General features: G+C 36.8%; 2 protein-coding genes across 2 annotated transcripts in view; both read left to right on the top strand.

Moving 5' to 3' along the window:
- LOC123655653 (E3 ubiquitin-protein ligase HECTD1) overlaps window positions 1-6,113 on the top strand; it is a 49,974-nt gene extending 43,861 nt beyond the window's left edge. The window contains 10 exon segments of the mRNA XM_045591413.1: window positions 570-768; window positions 1,132-1,272; window positions 1,419-1,542; window positions 1,777-1,978; window positions 2,093-2,217; window positions 2,306-2,421; window positions 2,532-2,745; window positions 3,561-3,802; window positions 4,630-4,774; window positions 5,081-6,113. Of these exon segments, the coding sequence (XP_045447369.1) occupies window positions 570-768; window positions 1,132-1,272; window positions 1,419-1,542; window positions 1,777-1,978; window positions 2,093-2,217; window positions 2,306-2,421; window positions 2,532-2,745; window positions 3,561-3,802; window positions 4,630-4,774; window positions 5,081-5,218 (1,646 nt within the window). The 3' untranslated portion in view covers window positions 5,219-6,113.
- Window positions 6,114-14,585: 8,472 nt separating this feature from the next.
- Window positions 14,586-15,326, top strand: LOC123655495 (histidine-rich glycoprotein-like). Its single transcript, XM_045591273.1, has one exon. It carries the CDS (start codon window positions 14,586-14,588, stop codon window positions 15,324-15,326), a length of 741 nt encoding a protein of 246 aa, XP_045447229.1.
- Window positions 15,327-22,676: the final 7,350 nt, after the last annotated feature.

The raw sequence follows: 22,676 nt of genomic DNA, 5'->3' as shown, positions 1-22,676 counted from the left end.
TTGTATTACTCGTCGATGTAATTGAAGTCGATTTTTTTTCGTTTGCGAGCAAACACAATTATTTTATTGTATATTAATAATTATAATATAGCGCTTCATTTGATTCCTCGATTTCCTGATAAGAAAATTAATTTGTGAAAACGTAAAGTTGCAGTTTTTATTTTTATCAAAATCAACCATGAAATATGTATCCAAAAATTGACTTTTGTACGGTCAGGGTATCAGACTGAAAATTTACATGATATTTTATTAATCTGGATGTTCTTGAACATTTATTAGAATTATAAATTATAAGAATAATAATAATAATGCCTCAGTACATACAATACGATTGTAAACAAGAAGCACACAAAATGAAACACGTAATCTGTTTGTATCACAACACACATTGCGAATACACAGAACACAGCAAAAAATAGACATAAGTTAACAGACTCACCTCCGTACGGCCCACCAGCCACGGTGACATTTTGTATTACATAAAGTAGACAAATAACTGGTATTCTGCTTCTGATTGATACTTGATTAGTTTTTTAAAATAAAAAGTGACGTGATCGTTGTCGTCGTAGAGCGCAGCTCGGTGGGCGTGGCGGGCGCGGGCGGCGCGGAGGGCGCCACGCTGTCGTGCTGCGTGCGCGTGCTGCGGCGCCTGCGCGCGGCGGCGCCCGGCCTGCCCGCGCACGCCTTCCTGTCCACCAAGCTCACCAACAAGCTGCACCACCAGCTGCAGGACCCGCTCACGCTGGCCGCGGCCGCTACTCCGCCCTGGTCGGCTACCGCTACCGTCTATGCCTTCTTATAAACTCTTTAGCTCTACACCACTGCTTCTTGACCGGACCACTAGTGTGTGTCCACTGAGCCTTGCCAGGCTCATTTATTCCTTTCGGTTTCGTTCATTGCTTTGTTTGCCTTTTTTTTTTAAATTGTATAGTATGATAGATAAGAACAATTATTAAGTTAGTGGAGACTTATTATACTACAGTTAATTCTGTACAGTTAGTAGTGTTATAGTAAAGTGCAGTTAGTACACATAGACTGTCAATACTGATAGTAGATTATTATAGTATAATAGTCTTTTTCTGAAGTATTTATCATAAACTGTAAAATGATATATTACGTTTTCTCCTACAGGTGCCAGCAATTGATCGATTGGTGTCCATTCCTGTTTCCGCTCGAGACGCGGCAGATGTTCTTCGCGTGCACCGCCTTCGGGACCTCGCGCACGATCGTGTGGCTACAAGCGCAAAGGGACCGCGCGTTGGACAGGCAGAGGTCATTTATCTTTTTTATATAAGTAATGTGTAACTGTAGTTTGCGTTAAGAAAATAGTTGTCATTGCTGTCAACTTAGGTTTACACAACTAATTTAAATCATAGTATATATACAAATATCAACAACTATTTTTAATATAATTACAGAACGGGTAATACGGTGTCACCGAGACGTGCCGATTTAGAGGCGACCGAATTTCGTATGGGTCGTCTGAGGCACGAGCGAGTGCGCATACCCCGAAGTCCCAATCTGCTACGCTCCGCTATGCAGGTGAGTAACGCTGACAACCCTTAACATCCGACTGCTGGACTAAACCCTAATGTAATCGTCCATATTGCTCCAATGTGAATTATCTTATTGATGAAGCTGAAATAAATACTTCATGCAAGTTTGCGATTCTCACCTAGCCTCCGTCGACGGCCTACGTATCTCGGTCGACGGTCGGGGGCGGAGAATATTATAGGAAAGTTATAAAAAAATTATACTCGTGTGTGGTGGCGCCAGGTGATGCAAGTGCACGCGGGTCGCAAGTCCGTGCTGGAGGTGGAGTTCGCGGACGAGGAGGGCACGGGGCTGGGGCCCACGCTCGAGTTCTACGCGCTCGTGGCGGCCGAGCTGCAGCGCGCCGACCTGTGCATGTGGCTGTGCGACGCGCCCGCCACTGACGCGCCCGACTCGGCGCCGCTGCCTCTCACGCTACCCGACGGTGCGTACCTGCTCTTAGTTATGACGATTGCGTCATTGTCGAATTGCATATTTACTAGAACACGCATACAGTGCTGCTGTTATAATGAGATCGTTTTTTTTTTTTCATTTATAGAAAAACCTGCCGGTTACTATGTGATGCGAGCGGGTGGACTGTTTCCGGCACCGTTGCCGCAGGAGTCTCCTATCTGTGATAAAGTTTGCAAATATTTCTGGTTCCTAGGGGTATTTTTAGCTAAGGTAAAATATTAAACGTAAATTTTAATCAAAATAGAATCAGAATCAAAGAGAAGAAGAGTTACTATATTATTATTATTATTATTTGTAGGTGTTACAAGACGGGCGTTTAGTCGATCTTCCTTTATCCGAGCCTTTCTTACGTATAATGTGTGGCGAGGAATTGACAAATGATGACTTGAAAGACATTGATCCTATTAGACATAAGTAAGTTTATTTTTGATGATATGATGATTGATTGTCGGTTTTAGTATCTATTTCTATTAAACAGTACGCTATCTTGTCGGAGAGAATTATTTAGTCTTATTAATTTTAAGGTTCCTTGCGAGCGTATTAGAAGCAGCTGACCAGTACGATTCCTTACTACGCGACGCTTCACTCACGGAGAGTGAACGAGAGAGACGCATCGCTGAGCTGACGGTGGAAGGCGCCACGTTCGACCAGCTGTCTCTCACCATGACGCACGTGGCGTCCAACACTGCACCCGAGCTCGCGTTACATCCGCTTTGCGATGGCGGGGAGCACATTGAGGCAAGTTGCCGTTACGATACGATTCAGTCTTTAACATCCCTATGCTGGGCATAGGCCTCTTTTCCCATGTAGTAGAAGTATTAGAGCTTATAGCTTGAGCTTTTTCACCAAGCGGTTCCACTGCGGGTTGGCGAGCAATATTCCCAACTACAAGTGACGATCCCTATCATGTGTAGGTATATGATAACAACCGGAACAGACAGCTTAACTTGCTATCTGAGGCATGGTGGGGAGCTCCAATGGTAATCCGTTGTCAAGGACAGACAACCAGACTGGAAATAAATATTTTTATAAACACAAATATCTATTTCGAGCGGCAAATGAACCCGCAACCGCCAGTGCTTAGGAGCCGCCGCCACGGCAGACAAGTATAATAAAATTAGGCAAGTATAATAAAATAAATAACTAAAATAAATATTGTTACTACTACTTACTTGCTTTACTTTTAAAAATAATAATCACTTTAAAATTGAATTTGCAAAATGACGATTTGAAAGAGTTTTTGACGCCTATTTGAATAAATTTGTCTTTGTTTTGATTTTAATTTTTGACTCCTACTATTACAATTTTCTCATGTTTCATACTTTTTTTTACTTTAAATTCTGACCATCGTAAAATTTTCCAGTCGAATGATTATTCAAAGATCATGAAAAAGTCAAAGAATTGAATATATTTAGGCTAGACATCCCTGAGATGAATGCGGTTGGGAAAAAATGTGAGGAATTCGAGCCATCTTTTTAAACTTCGTCTGGGATTATAAAAAAATGCTACATCTCAATGTCAGTGCATGGCTCTAGAACCGTTGCGTTCCGCAGGTGGGGCCGGGCAACGCGCGCGCGTACGCCGAGGCCGGCGCGCGCTGGATGGTGGCGGGCGGCGTGGCGCGGCAGACGCGCGCGTTCCGGCGCGGCTTCGCGGCCGTGTTCCCGCCGCGCCGCCTGCGCGCCTTCTCGCCGCCCGAGCTGCGCCTGCTGCTGTGCGGCGAGCGCGGGCCCGCCTGGACGCGCGACCACCTGCTGCAGTACACCGAGCCCAAGCTGGGCTACACGCGCGACAGGTACCGCCGCGTCTTATTATATTACTTATAGTCGACGTGATAAATCATTTTATACCCGCTGCATCTAAATAATTACCTTATATGTATGTATGTGTTTAAGTAAATATATTCACACATTTATGTCTCAATTTGGACACCTACCCGACACAACACCTACCATCTCCTCTGCCCGTAGGTTGCCTGAAAGAGATCGGTTTTCAGCGATGAGGCCGCTCTTTATACCTTATGATGATACTCTGTTAAAATCAGTCTGATATGTATTATTTCTGTTCTGGTGTACAATAAAGTGTATTGTTATGTTATGTTACCTTACCTATTTCACAGCACTTCATTCAATGTGACGGCGATGGATCCATACTTTTAGTATTTTCGACGTGGCTGTAGTTTTCCATCAAATATATAATAATAAATATAATATAAATAGTATGTGGCGCCGCGTTGGCGCAACGGTCACAGCCATGGATTGTACCTGTTGCGCTTGCGGTTACGGGTTCGATCACCGCACATGACAAACATTTGTATTGGTCATACAGGTGTTTGCCGTGGTCTGGGTATTTGTGCAGTCGTTGTAGGTCTCCCCACCGTGCCTCGGAGAGCACATTAAGCCGTTAGTCCCGGTTGTTATCATGTATACCTGATAGCGATCGTTACTCATAGTAAGGAATATATCCGCCAACCCGCATTGGAGCAGCGTGGTGGATCAAGCTCTGATCCTTCTCTTACGTGGGGAAAGAGACCTATGCCCAGTAGTGGGATATTACAGGCTGAAGCGAAATAGTACGTTTGTCGTTTTGAGAGCGGTGGTATATGTATCGCGGCGCCCGCAGCCCCGGGTTCCTGCGGCTGGTGGACGTGCTGGTGGAGATGTCGTGGCGCGAGCGCAAGGCCTTCCTGCAGTTCGCCACGGGCTGCAGCAGCCTGCCGCCCGGCGGGCTCGCCAACCTGCACCCGCGCCTCACCGTCGTCAGGAAGGTACGCACCTCTTTTGACACTTTGATTTTATACTTTTTATTTATTTATTTTAATATAAATTTTCCTAAGCTGTAACCTAAAAATATTGACACATTAAAAGTGTTGACAAACACTTTTCTGCTGTAAAATGTTAATATGAAATAGACGACATCGAATATCCCTATAATTATTACAGTAACTGTAATCGTAAATAAATAAATGTTATTGACGCACTCAATTTCAGATAAAAAAAGTAGACAATTTTCCCACTTAATAAATTATTATTATTTTTGTATCGAAACGATTTAATTCCTATATTTTTTGTAGGTCGACGCAGGAGATGGCTCCTATCCTTCGGTGAATACGTGCGTTCATTATTTAAAACTGCCGGAATATTCGTGTAAGGAGGTATTACGCGAAAGATTGCTTGCTGCAACCAACGAGAGAGGTTTTCATCTCAATTAAATTCTGTTATGATTCGACTCTATTTTCATAAATTAATAAATATAATACACGAAATGCCGCTTTTGTAACCATATCGGCACTAATTGAAATTCACTGATATTGTGCACGTTGCAATGCTTATTTCATACATAATAGGTAATTAATTGTAACTATTAACAATTTATGAATGATTATTATTGATGATTTGTCGTTTATTTTATAGATTCTATATTATATATAAGGTAATGCGTGTTCAGTGCGTGTTTAACTTAAACATGTCTTTTTCTCTCGTGTACTTTGCTGAAAGTTGTGAAAATATGATAGAGGCTTTCCATAATCAAGCAACCAGATGTGATCTCGCCATCGTTTAATTACAAAAGTATATTCACAATTTTTTGAATGATTTTTATACTACTTAAATAATTTCTGTAAAATAAAAATATAAAAAGTGTTTAGGCTATAAGTTTAAATAGTTCTTGATTTTACTCTAAAATTTATTTAATTTGATATCATTAGGAAAGCAAAAATAACATCACGGTATATTTAAAGGACATGCTTTTATATATTTGGAGTTATATAAAATTTATAAACAGAAATTTACTTTATGACTTCTTAATTGATCACAACTTGTTCATTTAGTTGTAACAATAACTGTTTTGTCCATTTTATATAAAGAAACGGTTGTATTCTTGTGTTTTGTTTATTACATAAAAATTCAATTTTCAATACCAACACTCAATATTATTAAAAAAAATGTGAAACTATTATATGAGCTCTTATATATAAAACGTCGCAATTTTTGGACTGAAAAATTAATTGGTGAATATTATTTCGATGGTGTGTAACACTTGTTAATTGTGTGAAATGATTAGCTGTATGTCGTTCCTTTAATTAAATATTTTTTTGTCAACTTAAAGTTGGTATTGTGATTTATGAAATAAAATATATGGAATAAATATATTTAATTTGAATTTAATAGGGCTTAGAGTAATTAACAAATATTGTAAAATGTAATCATTATTTTGTTGAGAATTGAATTAATAAAGTAAGGGAAAATTACACAGTCTTTCATTTATAACTCGGCAACTCTTAGAAAAATTACAATAGATTTAAAGTTATTAATAGCAAAGTAAGTAGGTATGCAATTTTTTTTTGTTATCCTTAATATTAAAAATATATGACATATTATGAAATGAAATAAAATGAAGTGAACACATTTATTTCGGCATAAGGTTGATACATACACTTAACGGAAGTTAAAAAATAATATCATTTACAAAAAAAAGTCAATAAAAGAAAGTTAAGGTAGCAAACTATCAAACAATAAAATAAAAATTTACATCTTAACATTAGGTACATTACAAAACTTAGGTAATATACCCAGTGTTATAAGCATGCTTAATATAGTCAAAATAGTCAAAAAAGTTAGTCAAAATTTGTAATGTCTCTGTAGACATTACATTCCTATTATATCCTCGGCATTACAATAAATAAGATAATGTCCCTAGTGTAGGCCGAGAGAAAAAAGTCCAAGGAAAAAACCCTTGGTACTCTTAAACATTTAAAATCAATAGTCATAATTATATAAGACAAAAACGCAACAGTATGACCATGAAATGATCAGGACAAACACGAGACAGTCAATCGTGTGTGCCGAAACCACCGCATGCCACTTGTTCACAATATTTGTAACTAATATTGTGGGGAAAATCCTCATGGTCACCCTCCGGCTCGGGGGCACCGGACCGGTGTGACAGACTTACTGCCTAAAAACCACCTACGTGGGAGCAGACCTCCGCCTAAGTGGGGCGAGATGAGGTCGCGCTAGCGTGCACCATCCCCGCCCCGGCGGTTGGCCCGAATGAGGACATCCGGGCCCCGGAACATAGAGGGGCGGCACCTACAAGACCACCCCTCCCGACGACGCGTGGGGTCTCAAGCCAGCCAAAGATCTCCCGACCTCCAGCGGGCCACCCCACTTAAGGGACGCTCAACCGGACCAGTCTAGCATCTGCAGAATGGGCACATGTCCAGGAGCGTTCCCCCTCCAAGCCAGGCAGGCCTGACCTCCAACGCCGGATCGCACCGGGCAACCATAAAATGTTATTTGGGTATATGTACCGTGTATACAGACATATGAATTTAGTTAAGAGCGGTTATTTTAATATTACAAAAATACACTCCAATTTTATTTTTTTGTATATATATCTTTACTGTTTTGAAAAGAAGAAAATGAAGGGGCCCGGGGCACTGCCCTGCTTTGCCTTTATGTGGCTACGCCACTGAATTCAACATTTATAATATTAAAAAAAAAGTGACAATATCATCATCATAACTAAAATAATAAAAATCAAAAATAAGGAACCATATCTATATATATAATATATAAGGCATAGGCTAGGCTATACTCTGATATTTTTATTATTAAAGATATTCTTCTTTATAATTCTTATCGGATAGTTTAAAATAGTAAAACATCAAACTTCTATGCGAACGTAGTCGAGGTAGCAGCTAGTTGAAAATATATCCTTTTTACCTGTCATACTTGCTCTCAACACGTTGCAACACATGTTATACAATTATCCGTACCTACAGAAAATCAGATTTATCGTAGGTAGGTGGTACCTATGTACTTTTGACAAGTTTATTGTGTTCATGAAATTAATAATAATAATAATAAACGCTTCACACGCAACGGATCCCCAGTAGGATTTTCTCCTGTGCTGGGGGTCCGGAAACACATACAATACACAAAAACAACGCCCAGACCACGACTAACATCTATATGGTTGATATATATGGCTGTCGTGAGCGGGAATCGACCCGCGACCGCTGGCGCAACAGCCAGTGCGTTAACCGTTGCGCCAACGGTTCGTCTGAAATGGAATTATGTAGGTGTATGAGCGCCTCTCTGCTTTGCGGTCCTTTTTGTCTCTGACTGTTAGCTGCCCATGCTCAATAATAGTAGACTAGTAACTACCTACCTAGTAATTATAAAAAATAATCTTGGGAATTTAAAGTTCTTTAAGAAATTAATTTATATAAAATTGCCCTGAATGAACTTTAAGAAAATAATTGAACAGAACAAATAACAGAACTTTTTTAACATAATTGTGTTTGCAGGCAAACGAAAAAAGAAAAACAAACTTCAATTATATCAACAAGTAATATAACGTAGGTAGACAAAAAAATAGTCAAGTAAATACGCATTATCAAAGATTACTCCAAAAGTTGTAATCAGATCTCGATGAAATTTAAATGTTAAATTAAAAATCATCAAAGTTGGTACATCCAGTAAAAAGTTATGCGGATTTTCGAGGGTTTCCCTCGATTTCTCTGGGATCCCATCATCAGATCCTGGTTTTCTTATTATGGTACCACACCTAGGATATCTCCTTTCCAAAAAAAAGAATTGTCAAAATCTATATATATATATATATATATATATATATATATATATATATATATATATATATATAAGTACTAGCTGTGCCCGCGGCTTCGCTCGCGTTGAAATCAGTGTGTCACAAAGTTTTCCCGGTAAACCTCCAGTGAAACTATCATCAAAATCGGCTTAGCCGTTCCGTAAACCTTCCTCTTGAAGCCCTCTCTCCATTGGTGAAACCGCATAAAAATCCGTTCAGTAGATTTTGAGGGAATCGATCACATACACTTTTGGCGACTTTGTTTTATAATACCTGTTACTACAACTGTTACCCGCGACTACGTTCGCATAGTTATGAAGATATGTACTATTAAGATTTTTAACGCAAATTATTTTTTTAAATAACCTATCAGGCGAACTTATAGCTGCTGTATATGTTTCATACAAACTATCAACCCCAATCAAAGCCCCTTAGCGGTGGAATATCGCAAAATCCGTTCTTAGCGGGCGTCTACTAACTATAATCTAATTTCAAATTTAATCTTTGTCCATCCTGGATGGATGGACCATCCAGCGGTTTTTGAGTTCTTGTGATGAGTGAGTCAGTGACCTTGCTTTTTTATATATATAGATTACGATGCATTATTTGGACACCTCACTATCTATATATACGTATATACATTTTATATTTCAAGTTATTTACTTCAAAAACATAGGACTTTCATACAAACTTCCAACTCCCGTTTTATCCCCTTAGAGGTCGAGTTTCATAAAATTCGTTCTTAGCAAATGTATACGCCCTATAAGAAACGTACCTGCCAAATTTCAAGTTTGTAGGTGTTATAGTTTCGTAGATTTCGTGATGAGTGCGTTAACTTACCATTCCCCATTTTAACCCCAAAAGGAACGTTATTTCTAAAGATACATTATTTAGACACCTCCTCACCATATATAAAGCATACCTTTTAAATTTCAAGTCTCTTACTTCAAAAACATAGGACTTTCATACAAACTTTCAACCCCACTTTTAACCCCTTAGGGGTCGACTTTCATAAAATCAGTTCTTAGTAGATGTCTACGCCCTATAAGGAACCTACCTGCAAACTTTAAGTTTGTGGCTGTTATAGTTTCGGAGATTCCGTAATGAGTGAGTCAACCTACCATCACCCGTTTTAACCCCAAAAGGGAGTGGATTTCTAAAGATAGATTATTTGGACACCTTCTCACCATTTATAGAGCATGCATTTTAAATTTAAAGTCTCTTACTTCAAAAACATAGCACTTTCATACAAACTTCCAACTCCCGTTTTACCCCCTTAGGGGCCGAGTTTCATAAAACTCGGTATTAACGGATGTCTACGCCCTATAAGGAACCTACCTGCCAGATTTCAAGTTTGTGGCTGTTTTAGTTGCGGAGATTTCATGATGAGTGAGTCAACCTACCATCCCCCGTTTTAACCCCAAAAGGGAGTTGATTTCTAAAGATACATTATTTAGACACCTTCTCACCATCTGTAGAGCATACATTTTAAATTTCAAGTATCTTACTTCAAAAACATAGGACTTTCATACAAACTACCAACCCCCGTTTTACCCCCTTAGGGGTGGAGTTTCGTAAAATCCGTTCTTTACAGATGTCTACACCCTATAAAAAATCTACCTGTCAAATTTCAAGTTTGTATCTGTTACAGTTTCGAAGACTTCGTGATGAGCTAGTCAAACTACCATCCCCCGTTTTGACCCCAAGAAGGGGTTGATTTCTAAAGGCACATAATTTAGATACCTTCTCATCATCTATAGAGCATACATTTTAAATTTCAAGTGTCTTACTTCAAAAACATAGGACTTTCATACAAACTTCCAACCCCCGTTTTATCCCCTTAGGGGTCGAATTTCGTAACATCCGTTCTTAGCGGATGTCTACGTCCTATAAGGAACCTACCTGCCAAATTTTAAGTTTGTAGGTGTTATAGTTTCGGAGATTTCGTGATGAGTAAGTCAACCTACCATCCCCCGTTTTAACCCCAAAAGGGGGTTGATTTCTAACGATACATTATTTGAACGCCTCCTCACCATCTATAGAGCATACATTTTAAATTTCAAATCTCTTACTTCAAAAACATGGGACTTTCATACAAACTTCCAACCCCCGTTTTATCCCCTTAGGGGTTGAGTTTCGTAAAATCCGTTCTTAGCGGATGTCTACTTTCTATAAGGAGCCTACCTGCCAAATTTCAAGTTTGTAGGTGTTATAGTTTCGGAGATTCCGTGATGAATGACCTTTCGCGTTTATATATATTACTAGCTGTGCCCGCGGCTTCGCCCGCGTTGAAATCAGTTTGTAACAAAGTTTTCCCGGCAAACTTCCAGTGAAACTCTCATCAAAATCGGCTTTGCCGTTCCGTAAACCTTCCTCTTGAAGCCCTCTCTTCATTTGTGAAACCGCATGAAAATCCGTTAAGTAGATTTTGAGGGAATCGGTCACATACGCTTTTGGGAACTTTGTTTTATAATACACTAACTGTTGCCCGCGACTACGTCCGCGTGGTTATGAAGATATGCATTACTATTAAGTTGCTTAACGCAAATTATTTTTTTATTTCAGTCACTTGAAATGCTTATGACTCTGAGTAACTTTTTCAAAGGCACAATTTAGTATAATTTAATAGTTATTTTTATAAAATCTCTCTATACACCACATTTTTAGTTTTATTTTCAGGCTGCAGTATGAATAACCTATCAGGCGAATTTGTTGCTACTGTATATGTTTCATACAAACTATCAACCCCAATTAAACCCTCTTAGCGATGGAATATCGCAAAATCCGTTCTTAGCGGACGTCTACTAACTATAATCTAATTTCAAATTTAATCTTTGTCCATCCTGGATGGATGGACCATCCAGCGGTTTTTGAGTTCTTGTGATGAGTGAGTCAGTGACCTTGCTTTTTTATATATATAGATTACGATGCATTATTTGGACACTTCCTCGCCATCTATAGAGCATACATTTTAAATTTCAAGTCTCTTACCTTAATAACATATGACTTTCATATAAACTTCCAACCCCCGTTTTATCCCCTTATGGATCGAGTTTCGTAAAATCCGTTCTCAGCGGATGTTTACGCCCTATAAGGAACCTATCTGCAAAATTTCAAGTTTGTAGCTGTTATAGTTTCAGAGATTTCGTGATGAGTGAGTCAACCTACCATACCCCATTTTAACCCCAAAAGGGAGTTGATTTCTAAAGATACATTATTTGAACACCTTCTCAACATCTATAGAGCATACATTTTAAATTTCAAGTCTCTTACTTCAAAAACATAGGACTTTCATACAAATTTCCAACCCCCGTTTTATCACCTTAGGGGTCGAGTTTCATAAAATTCGTTCTTAGCAAATGTATATGCCCTATAAGGAACCTACTTGCCAATTTTCAAATTTGTAGCTATTATAGTTTCGGAGATTTCGTGATGAGTAAGTCAATCTACCATCCCCCGTTTTAACCCCAAAAGGGAGTCGATTTCTAAAGATACATTATTTGAACACCTTCTCACCATCTATAGAGCATACATTTTAAATTTCAAGTCTCTTACTTCAAAAACATAGGACTTTCATACAAACTTCCAAACCCCGTTTTACCCCCTTAGGGGTCGAGTTTTGTAAAACCGGTTCTTAGCGAATGTCTACGCCTTATAAGAAGCCTATCTGCCAAATTTCAAGTTTGTAGGTGTTATAGTTTCGGAGATTTCGTGTTGAGTGAGTAAACCTACCATCCCCCGTTTTAACCCCAAAAAGGAGTTTATTTCTAAAGATTCATTATTTGAACACCTTCTCATCATCTATAAGGTATACATTTTAAATTTCAAGTCTCTTACTTCAAAAACATGGGACTTTCATACAAACTTCCAACCCCCTTTTTACCCCCTTAAGGGTCAAATTTTGTAAAATTCGTTCTTAGCGGATGTCTACGCCCTATAAGGAGCCTTTCTGCCAAATTTCAAGATTGTAACTGTTATAGTTTCAGAGATTTCGTGATCAGTGAGACGACCTACTATCCCCAGTTTTAACCCAAAAAGGGGTTGATTTCTAAAGATACATTATTTGGACACCTTTTCACCATCTATCTATAGAGCTTACATTTTAAATTTCAAGTCTCTTACGTCAAAAACATGGGACTCTCATACAAACTTCCAACCCCCATTTTACCCCCTTAGGGGTTGAGTTTCGTAAAATCCGTTCTTAGCGGATGTCTACTTCCTATAAGGAGCCTACCTGCCAAATTTCAAGTTTGTAGGTGTTATAGTTTCGGAGATTTCGTGATGAATGACCTTTCGCGTTTATATATATTATAGATAGATAGATATATATATTATATATATATATATATATATATCCACATTCCAATTTTATTTATTTGTATAGATTTCTTCTATAAAAGCTGTATTTCAGATTTGCATTAGTATCACGTCCGCTGCCAATTCAGTGTGACAAAACAAGAATGCAATTGCATTGACTCCTATACACGTGTTTGCGACCACGACATAAACGCATAAAAAATAAATATTGCCTGTATTATTATTTGCCATAAAATCAACATTTATAAATAAATTTCACTTTTTTATTTTTATTCTATATCTATATTAAATATAAAATTTTATATTTTGAGTTAAGATTCATTAAGATTTATACCTGAATAGCGGAGCTGGCAGACGTTGTTCTGCCCGGAAAACAGCTACCGAATTTGATTGTTAATTTGATTGTTTACGTACCGATAGCAGCGCCACCTACCGGGTCCAATCGGAATAAAAACCACCCATCTCCCGAGTAGGACCAAATTACAGATGCTTACAAAATTTAAAAAAAATTGGTTCAGTAGAGTCCAGTGGCGTAGCTAGGGGGACAAGGGCCCTGGTGCATAGGGAAAGAATCGGGCCCTCCTCCCCTCTTTCCGCGTTGTTTGAACTTGTATTGGCCTTTTTTTTTTAATTTATTTTATTTTATTATTTTTTTTTTTTCAAAGCTGAGGTTAGAGGGCCCCCTGAGCTCCGGGGCCCTGGTGCACTGCACCACCTGGCCCTATGATAGCTACGCCACTGGTAGAGTCAGAGTGTATCTGGAACATATATCGTGACGCGAAATTTATATAAATAGATATACACGTATATTGATTTAATTTAAAAGTTCTATGTCAGGAAACCATTCATGGTGAGTGCTGCGGCTAAAATATAGCCCGACCTGTAAAATTTCAGTAGTTTACTTGGTATTAACGAATAAGCCAGAACATATGATTAAGTAAACATATATTATAATTCTTCTTACATAAAAGATATATTACTAATTCAATATGGATGCGTTATAATATAATTTAGGAATACATTGTTTACATTAAATATAAGTAGAGGTTAAATAAAGAGCGGTTAAATATACGATTTCATTAAACAAACGCTTTCTAGAACAAATAATATTCTATATTAAAAATAATAAGGATTTCATATTTATCTAGTTTCAAAAAGTTCAAATGTTAATAAGTTATACATTAAAAAAAAAATATTATGAAGTTCAAAATCTATGTAAATGTACATGTACTTTAAAGTAATTCCGTATACCAAAATATAACGAAAATATCCCTGAAAATACCTAAAAAGTTGACATTTATCTATACCAACGAATATGAAATTAGTAACACAAATCGTGCCTTAAATATTTACTGGTGCTTAGTTGGATTTGATCCCAAAACTTACAGTTTTAATTACGTATTCACTGGAACATCTCAGCTCTAATTGTTACATTCACTAGAAAGAAATTATAGTTTTTACCAACTACTATAGTAATCACGAGAGAGCTGCAGTGGCGACGCAACCACCGGTACACTGATAAAGCTGCAACCTTGATACTTCCATTACACAAGTATTAACTAAAAGAATTATTTTAGTATAAAACGCTATTTGATTTCGGTCAAATTATCAGTTACCTGCTTCCGTTCTACCGGTATAGTGGAAACATGAGAAGCCTTATTTTATGTTGCGTCCTTTTAGCGGCGCTGGCCTATGTCAGCTGTCGAGAGGTATCCCGTGAAAAGCGAGAGGCAGATTTAGAGGAAGCTGCCAGTCATCACGGTAAAAAATGGGATAAGGGTGGTGGTCATGAGCATCATGAGCATCATCATCATGACCATGGCGAAAAAGGCCACAAAGGCTACAAGGGCCATCATCACCATGAACATGGCAAAAAGGGGCATCATCACCATGAAGGCCACAAAGGCCATCATGATGAACATGGCGGACATAAGAAACACCATCACCATGATGATGGACATCACCACGAACACCACCACGGTGAGAAGGGCCACAAGGGACACGGTCATCATGAAGAAGGCCATTATAAAAAGGGACACTCAACTAAGGGACATCATGGGGTACACAAGCATGATGAATTCAAAAAAGAGAAACACTTCCACGATCACCATCATGAAGGTGGTCATCATGAACACCATGGAGGTCATCATGGAGAGCATGGTCACAAGAAGGGCGGCGGTTTCCACAAGGGACACAAGCACGGTGGACACCATCATCATGAGCACGGCAAGAAGGGTCATCATGAAAAAGGAGGACATCATCATGAGCACAAGGATCATCACGATGAAGGTGGTCACCATGAGCATCATCATCATCACCATGATCATGGTAAGAAGGGAGGCCATGAAGATCACAAGCACTGGGGTTACAAGAAGGGACACAAATAATCATCTAAATGAACAAATTAACCCTACTTGTAAAAAAATCAATAAAGCCATTAGATAGATTTATCTAGTTAAGCTTACCTGTTAGTTTTATTGCAATTTATGTTGTTGACTGTGATGTTTTGTTATTAATAAATGTTTTCTTGTACTTTCTGTTTCGTTTGCAATCCCAACCAATTTAATTTCGATAGAACTGTAAGAACTTAATATTTTTTGCAATAAGATGTCTAAACTAAATAATTTCACAGCTCGTTCTGTTTCGACACTAAGTTACATAAAACTATTGACCGTAGTTCACTTGCAGCATTTCCCGACGGAGGCTGTAAACCAAAATATTGAGAAAGTAGAACAGTGCCCGTGAACGGCCTACTTGTTAGCAATGGCAATCATACGTTACCTATAAAAAATATTAAGATTTAAAATTAATAATTCGTCTCAATAGTAGATTTATTAAGAAATTATTATTTCTTGTTAAGTATATTAAAAAAAGGGTATTATTTAGGAATATCCATTCGGCAAATCTTTAACAACAAAATCTATCTTAATTCAAAAATAGATATAGGCAATTCGGTAAACATGCGTCTATTGACGTACAGTATTTAAAAACATTAACCATGAAATGGAGAAATATTTACCAAGTAGGCATTTATACAAATCTAATTTTCTGTTTAGTATTAAACAACAGATGTAACAAATAAGTAAAGTTTCACTTCACTCCATCCACTTTGATAAAGTTAAGTAAGCAATTGAACTTTTCCGCCTTTAATTTCAAATTTGTAACTACTTTTGTCTTACGTTTAAGAATAAATAAGTTTAACAATATTTTATTAAAATGGATTTTATTAAACATATTTATTTTGTTTGATAGGTAATTTTGTTATAAAAACTTTTTAAATTATATTTAAAAAAAAAATGAATATTACTCATTTTTAAAAATATTGCAGTGTTGTTTTTAAATATATTGCAACGCATTTCTTTCATAATTTTTGAACTCGCATTTCACACAGGTTCATTTGATGGTTAAAGTTCTGTATTAAGAAAACGTAAAAGTCAAAGTTTTTTAAGTGAACAAGAAACTAAAACTATAAGAGAAAGTTATTGTTCTGCTGCTGGACATTTGCAACGAAACGTAGATATGATATTTTCTAACATTATTGCGGTTAGTTAGATTAATTTTATCACGACACAGACCTTAACCAGACTGGATTAAATACAGCTCTTTTATAGATATTGTTAATGGTTTTTGTTAAAATATGTATTTTTTATAAATATTTTGATAAAAATGTGCTACTCTAAATGAAATATTAATTTACTTTCTTTTTAAGTCTGTTTCCTAACACTGTTTAACATTTACGTTTTTACCGAACAATTTTAATTTAACGGAATAGCAATTATAATGTAAAATCTATTCATTTAAAAACTAAGAAGACGAAAAATTGATGCATTTGCAACAAAAGACGAATATAATGTTTGGTGCTTTTTTTTTCTCCTAATCACATTTTAGGGCAAATGGAAAAAAAAAGTCTCGGCGTAAATAAAATAAATAATATGTATGATGTTTTCATATATGTATTTTAATTAATATATATAGATAGGAAGGTACGTATTATCCTATTGAGTAGGGGTCGAATTGTTACGTATACGTATAAGCTCTAAACGTAGTTTTAATATTCTACGTTTCTCATCGTTTTCGAGGTATACGTGACACGACTTTGTGGTATTCATATGTACCGATGTCACGCTGAAACTGATCAAAGTGTATTTACAAACTTTAATGAATGTTTCCGTTTTTGTAAATGTCTTTTAATTATTAAACACAAGTAAAAATTATTTAATAACAAAATATTTATATTAATTTCAACAGTATGAAGGAAATAAATTAGCATTTTTAAACTATTATTCAGTACAATAGTTTGTTATAAATAGTATCCGACTGTATAAAACGAATAAAATATGGTTGATTAATTAATAATTTAGGATTAAACTTAGGCAATCAGTGTAGCCACATTATCTGTATTAATATTATAAAGCTGAATAGTTTGTTACTTAGATTGTTGGTTGGTCTGTTTAAGCGCTCTAATCTCAGGAACTACCGGCTCGAATTGAAAAATTATTTTTGTGTAGGAGAGCCTGTCTACCGAGGAAAGATATAGGCTATTTCCCCTCAAATTAACGCGTCTGAAACCGCGGAGCACAGCTAGGCGATAACACACATTTTAAAGCTCTCCCAAAAGTAGTATGTATTAACACGATCGACGATTTTCGTGAGGGCGTTAAGATAAGCCGATTAACGGTGGACGAAGCCCTTATGAACCATTTCGGAGCCATAGTCATGGCTGCCCGGTTATCGGCAGCAGAAGAGGTGGTCCTCATCGGAGACGTAAACCAGCTGCCGTACATCGACAGGGAAAACCTGTTCGAGATGCGGTACAGCAGACCTTACCTGTCAGTAGGTATCTCATGCGAGCTGTCCTGCACGCATCGAAACCCAAAAGACGTTGCTTTCGCCATCAGTGAGGTGTACGACAGGATCTACAGCTCGAGCCTGATCATCCACTCGTTGCGCATGGAAGGATTCACCGACTCACGAATACCAGCAGAACAGGACCGGACCCTGTACCTGACTTTCACGCAAGAGGAGAAGAAGGCGTTGATAGGTCGGGGATACGGAGCTGGGGAGGGGTCGAGAATCCTGACCATTCATGAGGCGCAGGGACAGACGAGTGAAAACGTCATTGTTGTCCAGACGAGGGCGGAGAGGCTTCGAATCCATGATAGTGTCTCGCATGCGGTGGTCGCGGTGACTAGACACACTAACACCTGTGTCTATTACACCGACGACAAGGACGACGCAATTGGCCACTTCGTCAGAAGGGCGGTGGAGGCTAACCGTAGGCAAATTCTCGAGCACAGCCTCAAAATGGCGATCCATAATAGGGATGCGAATGTTATTGAGGATGTGCTCGCGAAACTGGCGGCGGGCGCTGTTTTAGAAAAATGAGAGTGGCCGTCGACAATGCGGTAAATTAACAATGTAAGTCACACAATGTAAATTATAAAGCATGTAGTGCGTTATAAAATTAATGGAGCATGTAGAAAAAAAAAAATCTAAAAAAAAAACCATAGTCGTAAATGATTATTCTAGTTATTATTATTTAATTTAATTCTAATAATTATTCTAATTATTATTATTATGTAATTATATATGTATATCTCTCACGGTCAGTTTTGGACTCACCATCGAAATAGAGAAAATAAGCTTTAGTTCGTAATTCGAATGCAATGTTGAAAATAATACGCCTCAACGCTTGAAAATTAAAATTTAAATAAATAAAAGCATGGGCACTCAAGAGCCTATGGATGTTAAAATTTAAATTAAAAAAAAAAACACGATCGACGTAACTTACATATTCTGTCTCTCGTCTACGCAACTCTTTTCTATCCTACTTCACCGCTATACCATAAAGAACGTTTTTCATTCCTTGGCAACCCTTCTCTTCACCTATACCTTCGCTCTCAAAACGACAACAAATTGAGTGTGCTAATTCATAACTCGAGTTCGTATTCTAAATCTTTTACATTAAAAGCTGTTGGATTGTGGAATACACTACCATCGGTATCTAATCTCCTTCTATCCTTGTCTTTGAAAACCGTGTAAAGCATTTCTACCCTTGCTTAAATAACATGACTAAGCATGCTTATTTTCACTGTTTGTACCCATCTCTCTATTGCGTACGTTTATTCATTTGCTTATGTATGTGTGTATATATATATACTAGCTGTGCCCGCGGCTTCGCCCGCGTTGAAATTAGTGTGTCACAAAGTTTTCCCGGCAAGATTATAGTTAAACTCTCATCAAAATCGGCTTAGCGGTTCCGTAAACCTTCCTATTAGCCCTCTTTCGAATGGTGAAACCGCATGAAAATCCGTTCAGTAGATTTTGAGCAAATCGGTCATATACACTTTTGGGGACTTTGTTTTATAATACACTAACTGTTGCCCGCGATTACGTCCGCGTGGTTATGAAGATATGCATTACCATTAAGTTGTTTAACGCAAATTATTTTTTTATTTCAGTCACTTGAAATGCTTATCAAACTGAGTAACTTTTTAAAAGGCACAATTTAGTATAATTTAATAGTTATTTTTATAAAACCTCTCTATACACCACATTTTTAGTTTTATTTTCAGGTTATATATGTTTCATACAAACTATCAACCCCATTTAAACCCCTTAGCGGTGGAATATCGTAAAATCCGTTCTTAGCGGACGTCTGCTAACTATAATCTACCTCCGTGCCAAATTTTATCTTTGTCCAACCTGGATGGATAGACCATCCAGCGGTTTTTGAGTTCTCGTGATGAGTGAGTTAGTGACCTTTCTCTTTTATATTTATAGATTACGATGCATTATTTGGACACCTCCTCACCATCTATAGAGCATATATTTTAAATTTCAAGTCTCTTACTTCAAAAACATAAGACTTTCATACAAACTTCCGACCCCCGTTTTATCCCTTTAGATTAACGGATGTCTACGTTCTATAAGGAACGTACCTGCCAAATTTCAAGTTTATAGCTCTTATAGTTTTGGAGGTTTCGTGATAAGTGAGTCAACCTACCATCTCCCGTTTTAACTCAAAAAGAGAGTTGATTTCTAAGATACATTATTTGGACACCTTCTCATCATCTATAAGGTATACATTTTAAATCTCAAGTCTCTTACTTCAAAAACATGGGACTTTCACACAAACTTCCAACCCCCGTTTTGCCCCCTTAAGGGTCGAATTTCATAAAATCAGTTCTTAAAAAATGTCTCCGCCCAATAAGGAACCTACCTGCCAAATTTCAAGCTTGTAGCTGTTATAGTTTCGGAGATTTCGTGATAAGTGAGTCAACCTACCATCTCCCGTTTTAACTCAAAAAGAGAGTTGATTTCTAAGATACATTATTTGGACACCTTCTCATCATCTACAGAGCATACATTTTAAATTTCAAGTCTCTTACTTCAAAAACATAGGACTTTCATACAAACTTCCAACCCCCGTTTTATCCCCTTAGGGGTCAAGTTCCGTAAAAGTCCGTTCTTAGTGGATGCTTACGCCTTATAAGAAACCTACCTGATAAATTTTAAGTTTATAACTGTTATAGTTTCGAAGATTTCGTGATGAGTGGGTCAACGTAACATCCCCCGTTTTAACCCCAAAAGGGGGTTGATTTCTAAGAAACATTATTTGGGCACCTTGTTACCATCTATAGAGCATACATTTTAAATTTCAAGTCTCTTACGTCAAAAACATGGGACTCTCATACAAACTTCCAACCCCTATTTTACCCCCTTAGGGATTGAGTTTCGTAAAAACTTTTTATAAGGAGCCTACCTGCCAAATTTCAAGTTTGTAGGTATTATAGTTTCGGAGATTTCGTGATGAATGACCTTTCGCGTTTATATATATTATAGATTATAGATATATATATATATATATATATATATATATGTAATTTATTTATTTATTGTATTATAGTATTAATATGTATGTATGAATTTGTATATGTATTTTGATTAAACTTTATTACCATTGCGCAAGCCCGTTACACTGCTAGCTCCTTTCTGTTGGGTTATCTGGAAGAGATCGCTATTTAGTGATAAGATCGCCCATTGCACTACATGTATCTAATATTAAGGTTTGCTATGTATGCTATCTTTAGTTGCAATAAAGTGAGTTATAATAATAATAATAATAATATTTATTTATTTAGATGAAGATTACATTATGAGGAAAATAAGTTATAAGTAATTTTTACACAAAGTTTTTTTACACAAATTTGACAACACGATTAGCGAAGGACTGGTGCTCAAAAAAGGTATAAAATACCTGTACTATAAGTTACGAGGTCCCCCCCCCAAAGTTAAGAATACAGGATCATGTGCTCAACTTGTCCAAATGGAGACAAGCCTCGTAGATGAAGGTATATGTAAACTTGTTTTACCAATTTATAGTAATTGCCAACAAAGACCCAAAAGGTCAACAAGAAAATTGAGGGAATTAGAGAGAAAAATAATAATAATAATAATAATAATAATAAAATACAAACAATTATATACCTAGAGTCAGCTGCTAGTGAATAAGTAGGTTTTCGGTTATTATGTATTAACACTTATATAATAAATTTACTTATTTCAAATAAATTGTTTCAACTGTGTGAAATAGCATTATTTACTTCGTCAATGTACACGTCATTAAAAAAATGGCGAAGACTTGAAAGAAATTGGTATTAACACACTTCAAATCTTCGCTTACTGCCTAGTTGCATCAGTTTGTAAACTTTTCTTATGTGGAATATCTGAATTTAGGGCTTAGGGTGACCTCATTAAAAATGTAATATCTGTGTTGTAACTACAGTGGATTCAAATATATACCATTTTTGGTGAATAACTTTATAATTTATTAACTATTTCTTGTTTTCATACCGTTCCGTCAGTTCTTATTATTACATAGTATAAAACAAGGCGCTTCCCGCTATCTGTATGCTGAGATCTTTGAAACTACCCAACGGATTTTGATGCGGTTTTCTTTGGTAAATAGAGTAATTCCAGAGGGAGGTTTATATGTAAAATACACGTATAACATAGTAGAGAAACACTGATAGTTTTAGAGGTTCCTAATGTGATATCGTAAATAAACACATTTTTTGCGCTTACATTGCAAATATTTATTTTATATTTAGTATCAGCAACGCAACCGTGCGAAGCCGGAGCGGGTCGCTAGTATATAAAAAAGTACGTACATGTATCGATAGAAGTTTAATATAATTAATTTTATATTAATATTGTTAATAGTAATGTAAAACGATAAATTTTATTGATACTTTGAGTAGTACAAATTTTTGAATGGCGAAGAAAGTTTTTAATCGAATCACACTAAGAGAAATAGAAAACTATGGTGTACTATTTAAATATTAGTATTAAAGAAGTAGAAAAATAAATTTTCCATGTTACGTTCAAAGACTAGGAAGTTTATTTTTGAGGAGGTAAACATAATTAGGTGCCTGTAGTATACATTTAAAATGTTTAGAGTACGTAAATAAGATAACATTTAGGTAGTTTCCGTTTTTTCAATCACTTTCTAGTATACTCTCTAGTACAAACAGAAATATCGTTTTGTCAATATATTTTTCAATATAAACTACTCTTAAGCATTATTTCGTTGTGTATGGTCTCAACATAAGGAATTGGCCAGCATTTCTCGCAACAATAAACGGCTAAGATTGTTCGCGACGCGCCATTTGACAAAGGTTGCACAATTTCTTATATAAAACTGCTGCGCCATCAATAATATCGCCAATTTTAAA

The sequence above is a fragment of the Melitaea cinxia genome, chromosome 8 (genome assembly GCF_905220565.1).
Source record: "Melitaea cinxia chromosome 8, ilMelCinx1.1, whole genome shotgun sequence".
Classification (NCBI taxonomy): Eukaryota; Metazoa; Arthropoda; class Insecta; order Lepidoptera; family Nymphalidae; genus Melitaea; species Melitaea cinxia.
This window is presented reverse-complemented; position numbering and strand designations above follow the sequence as displayed.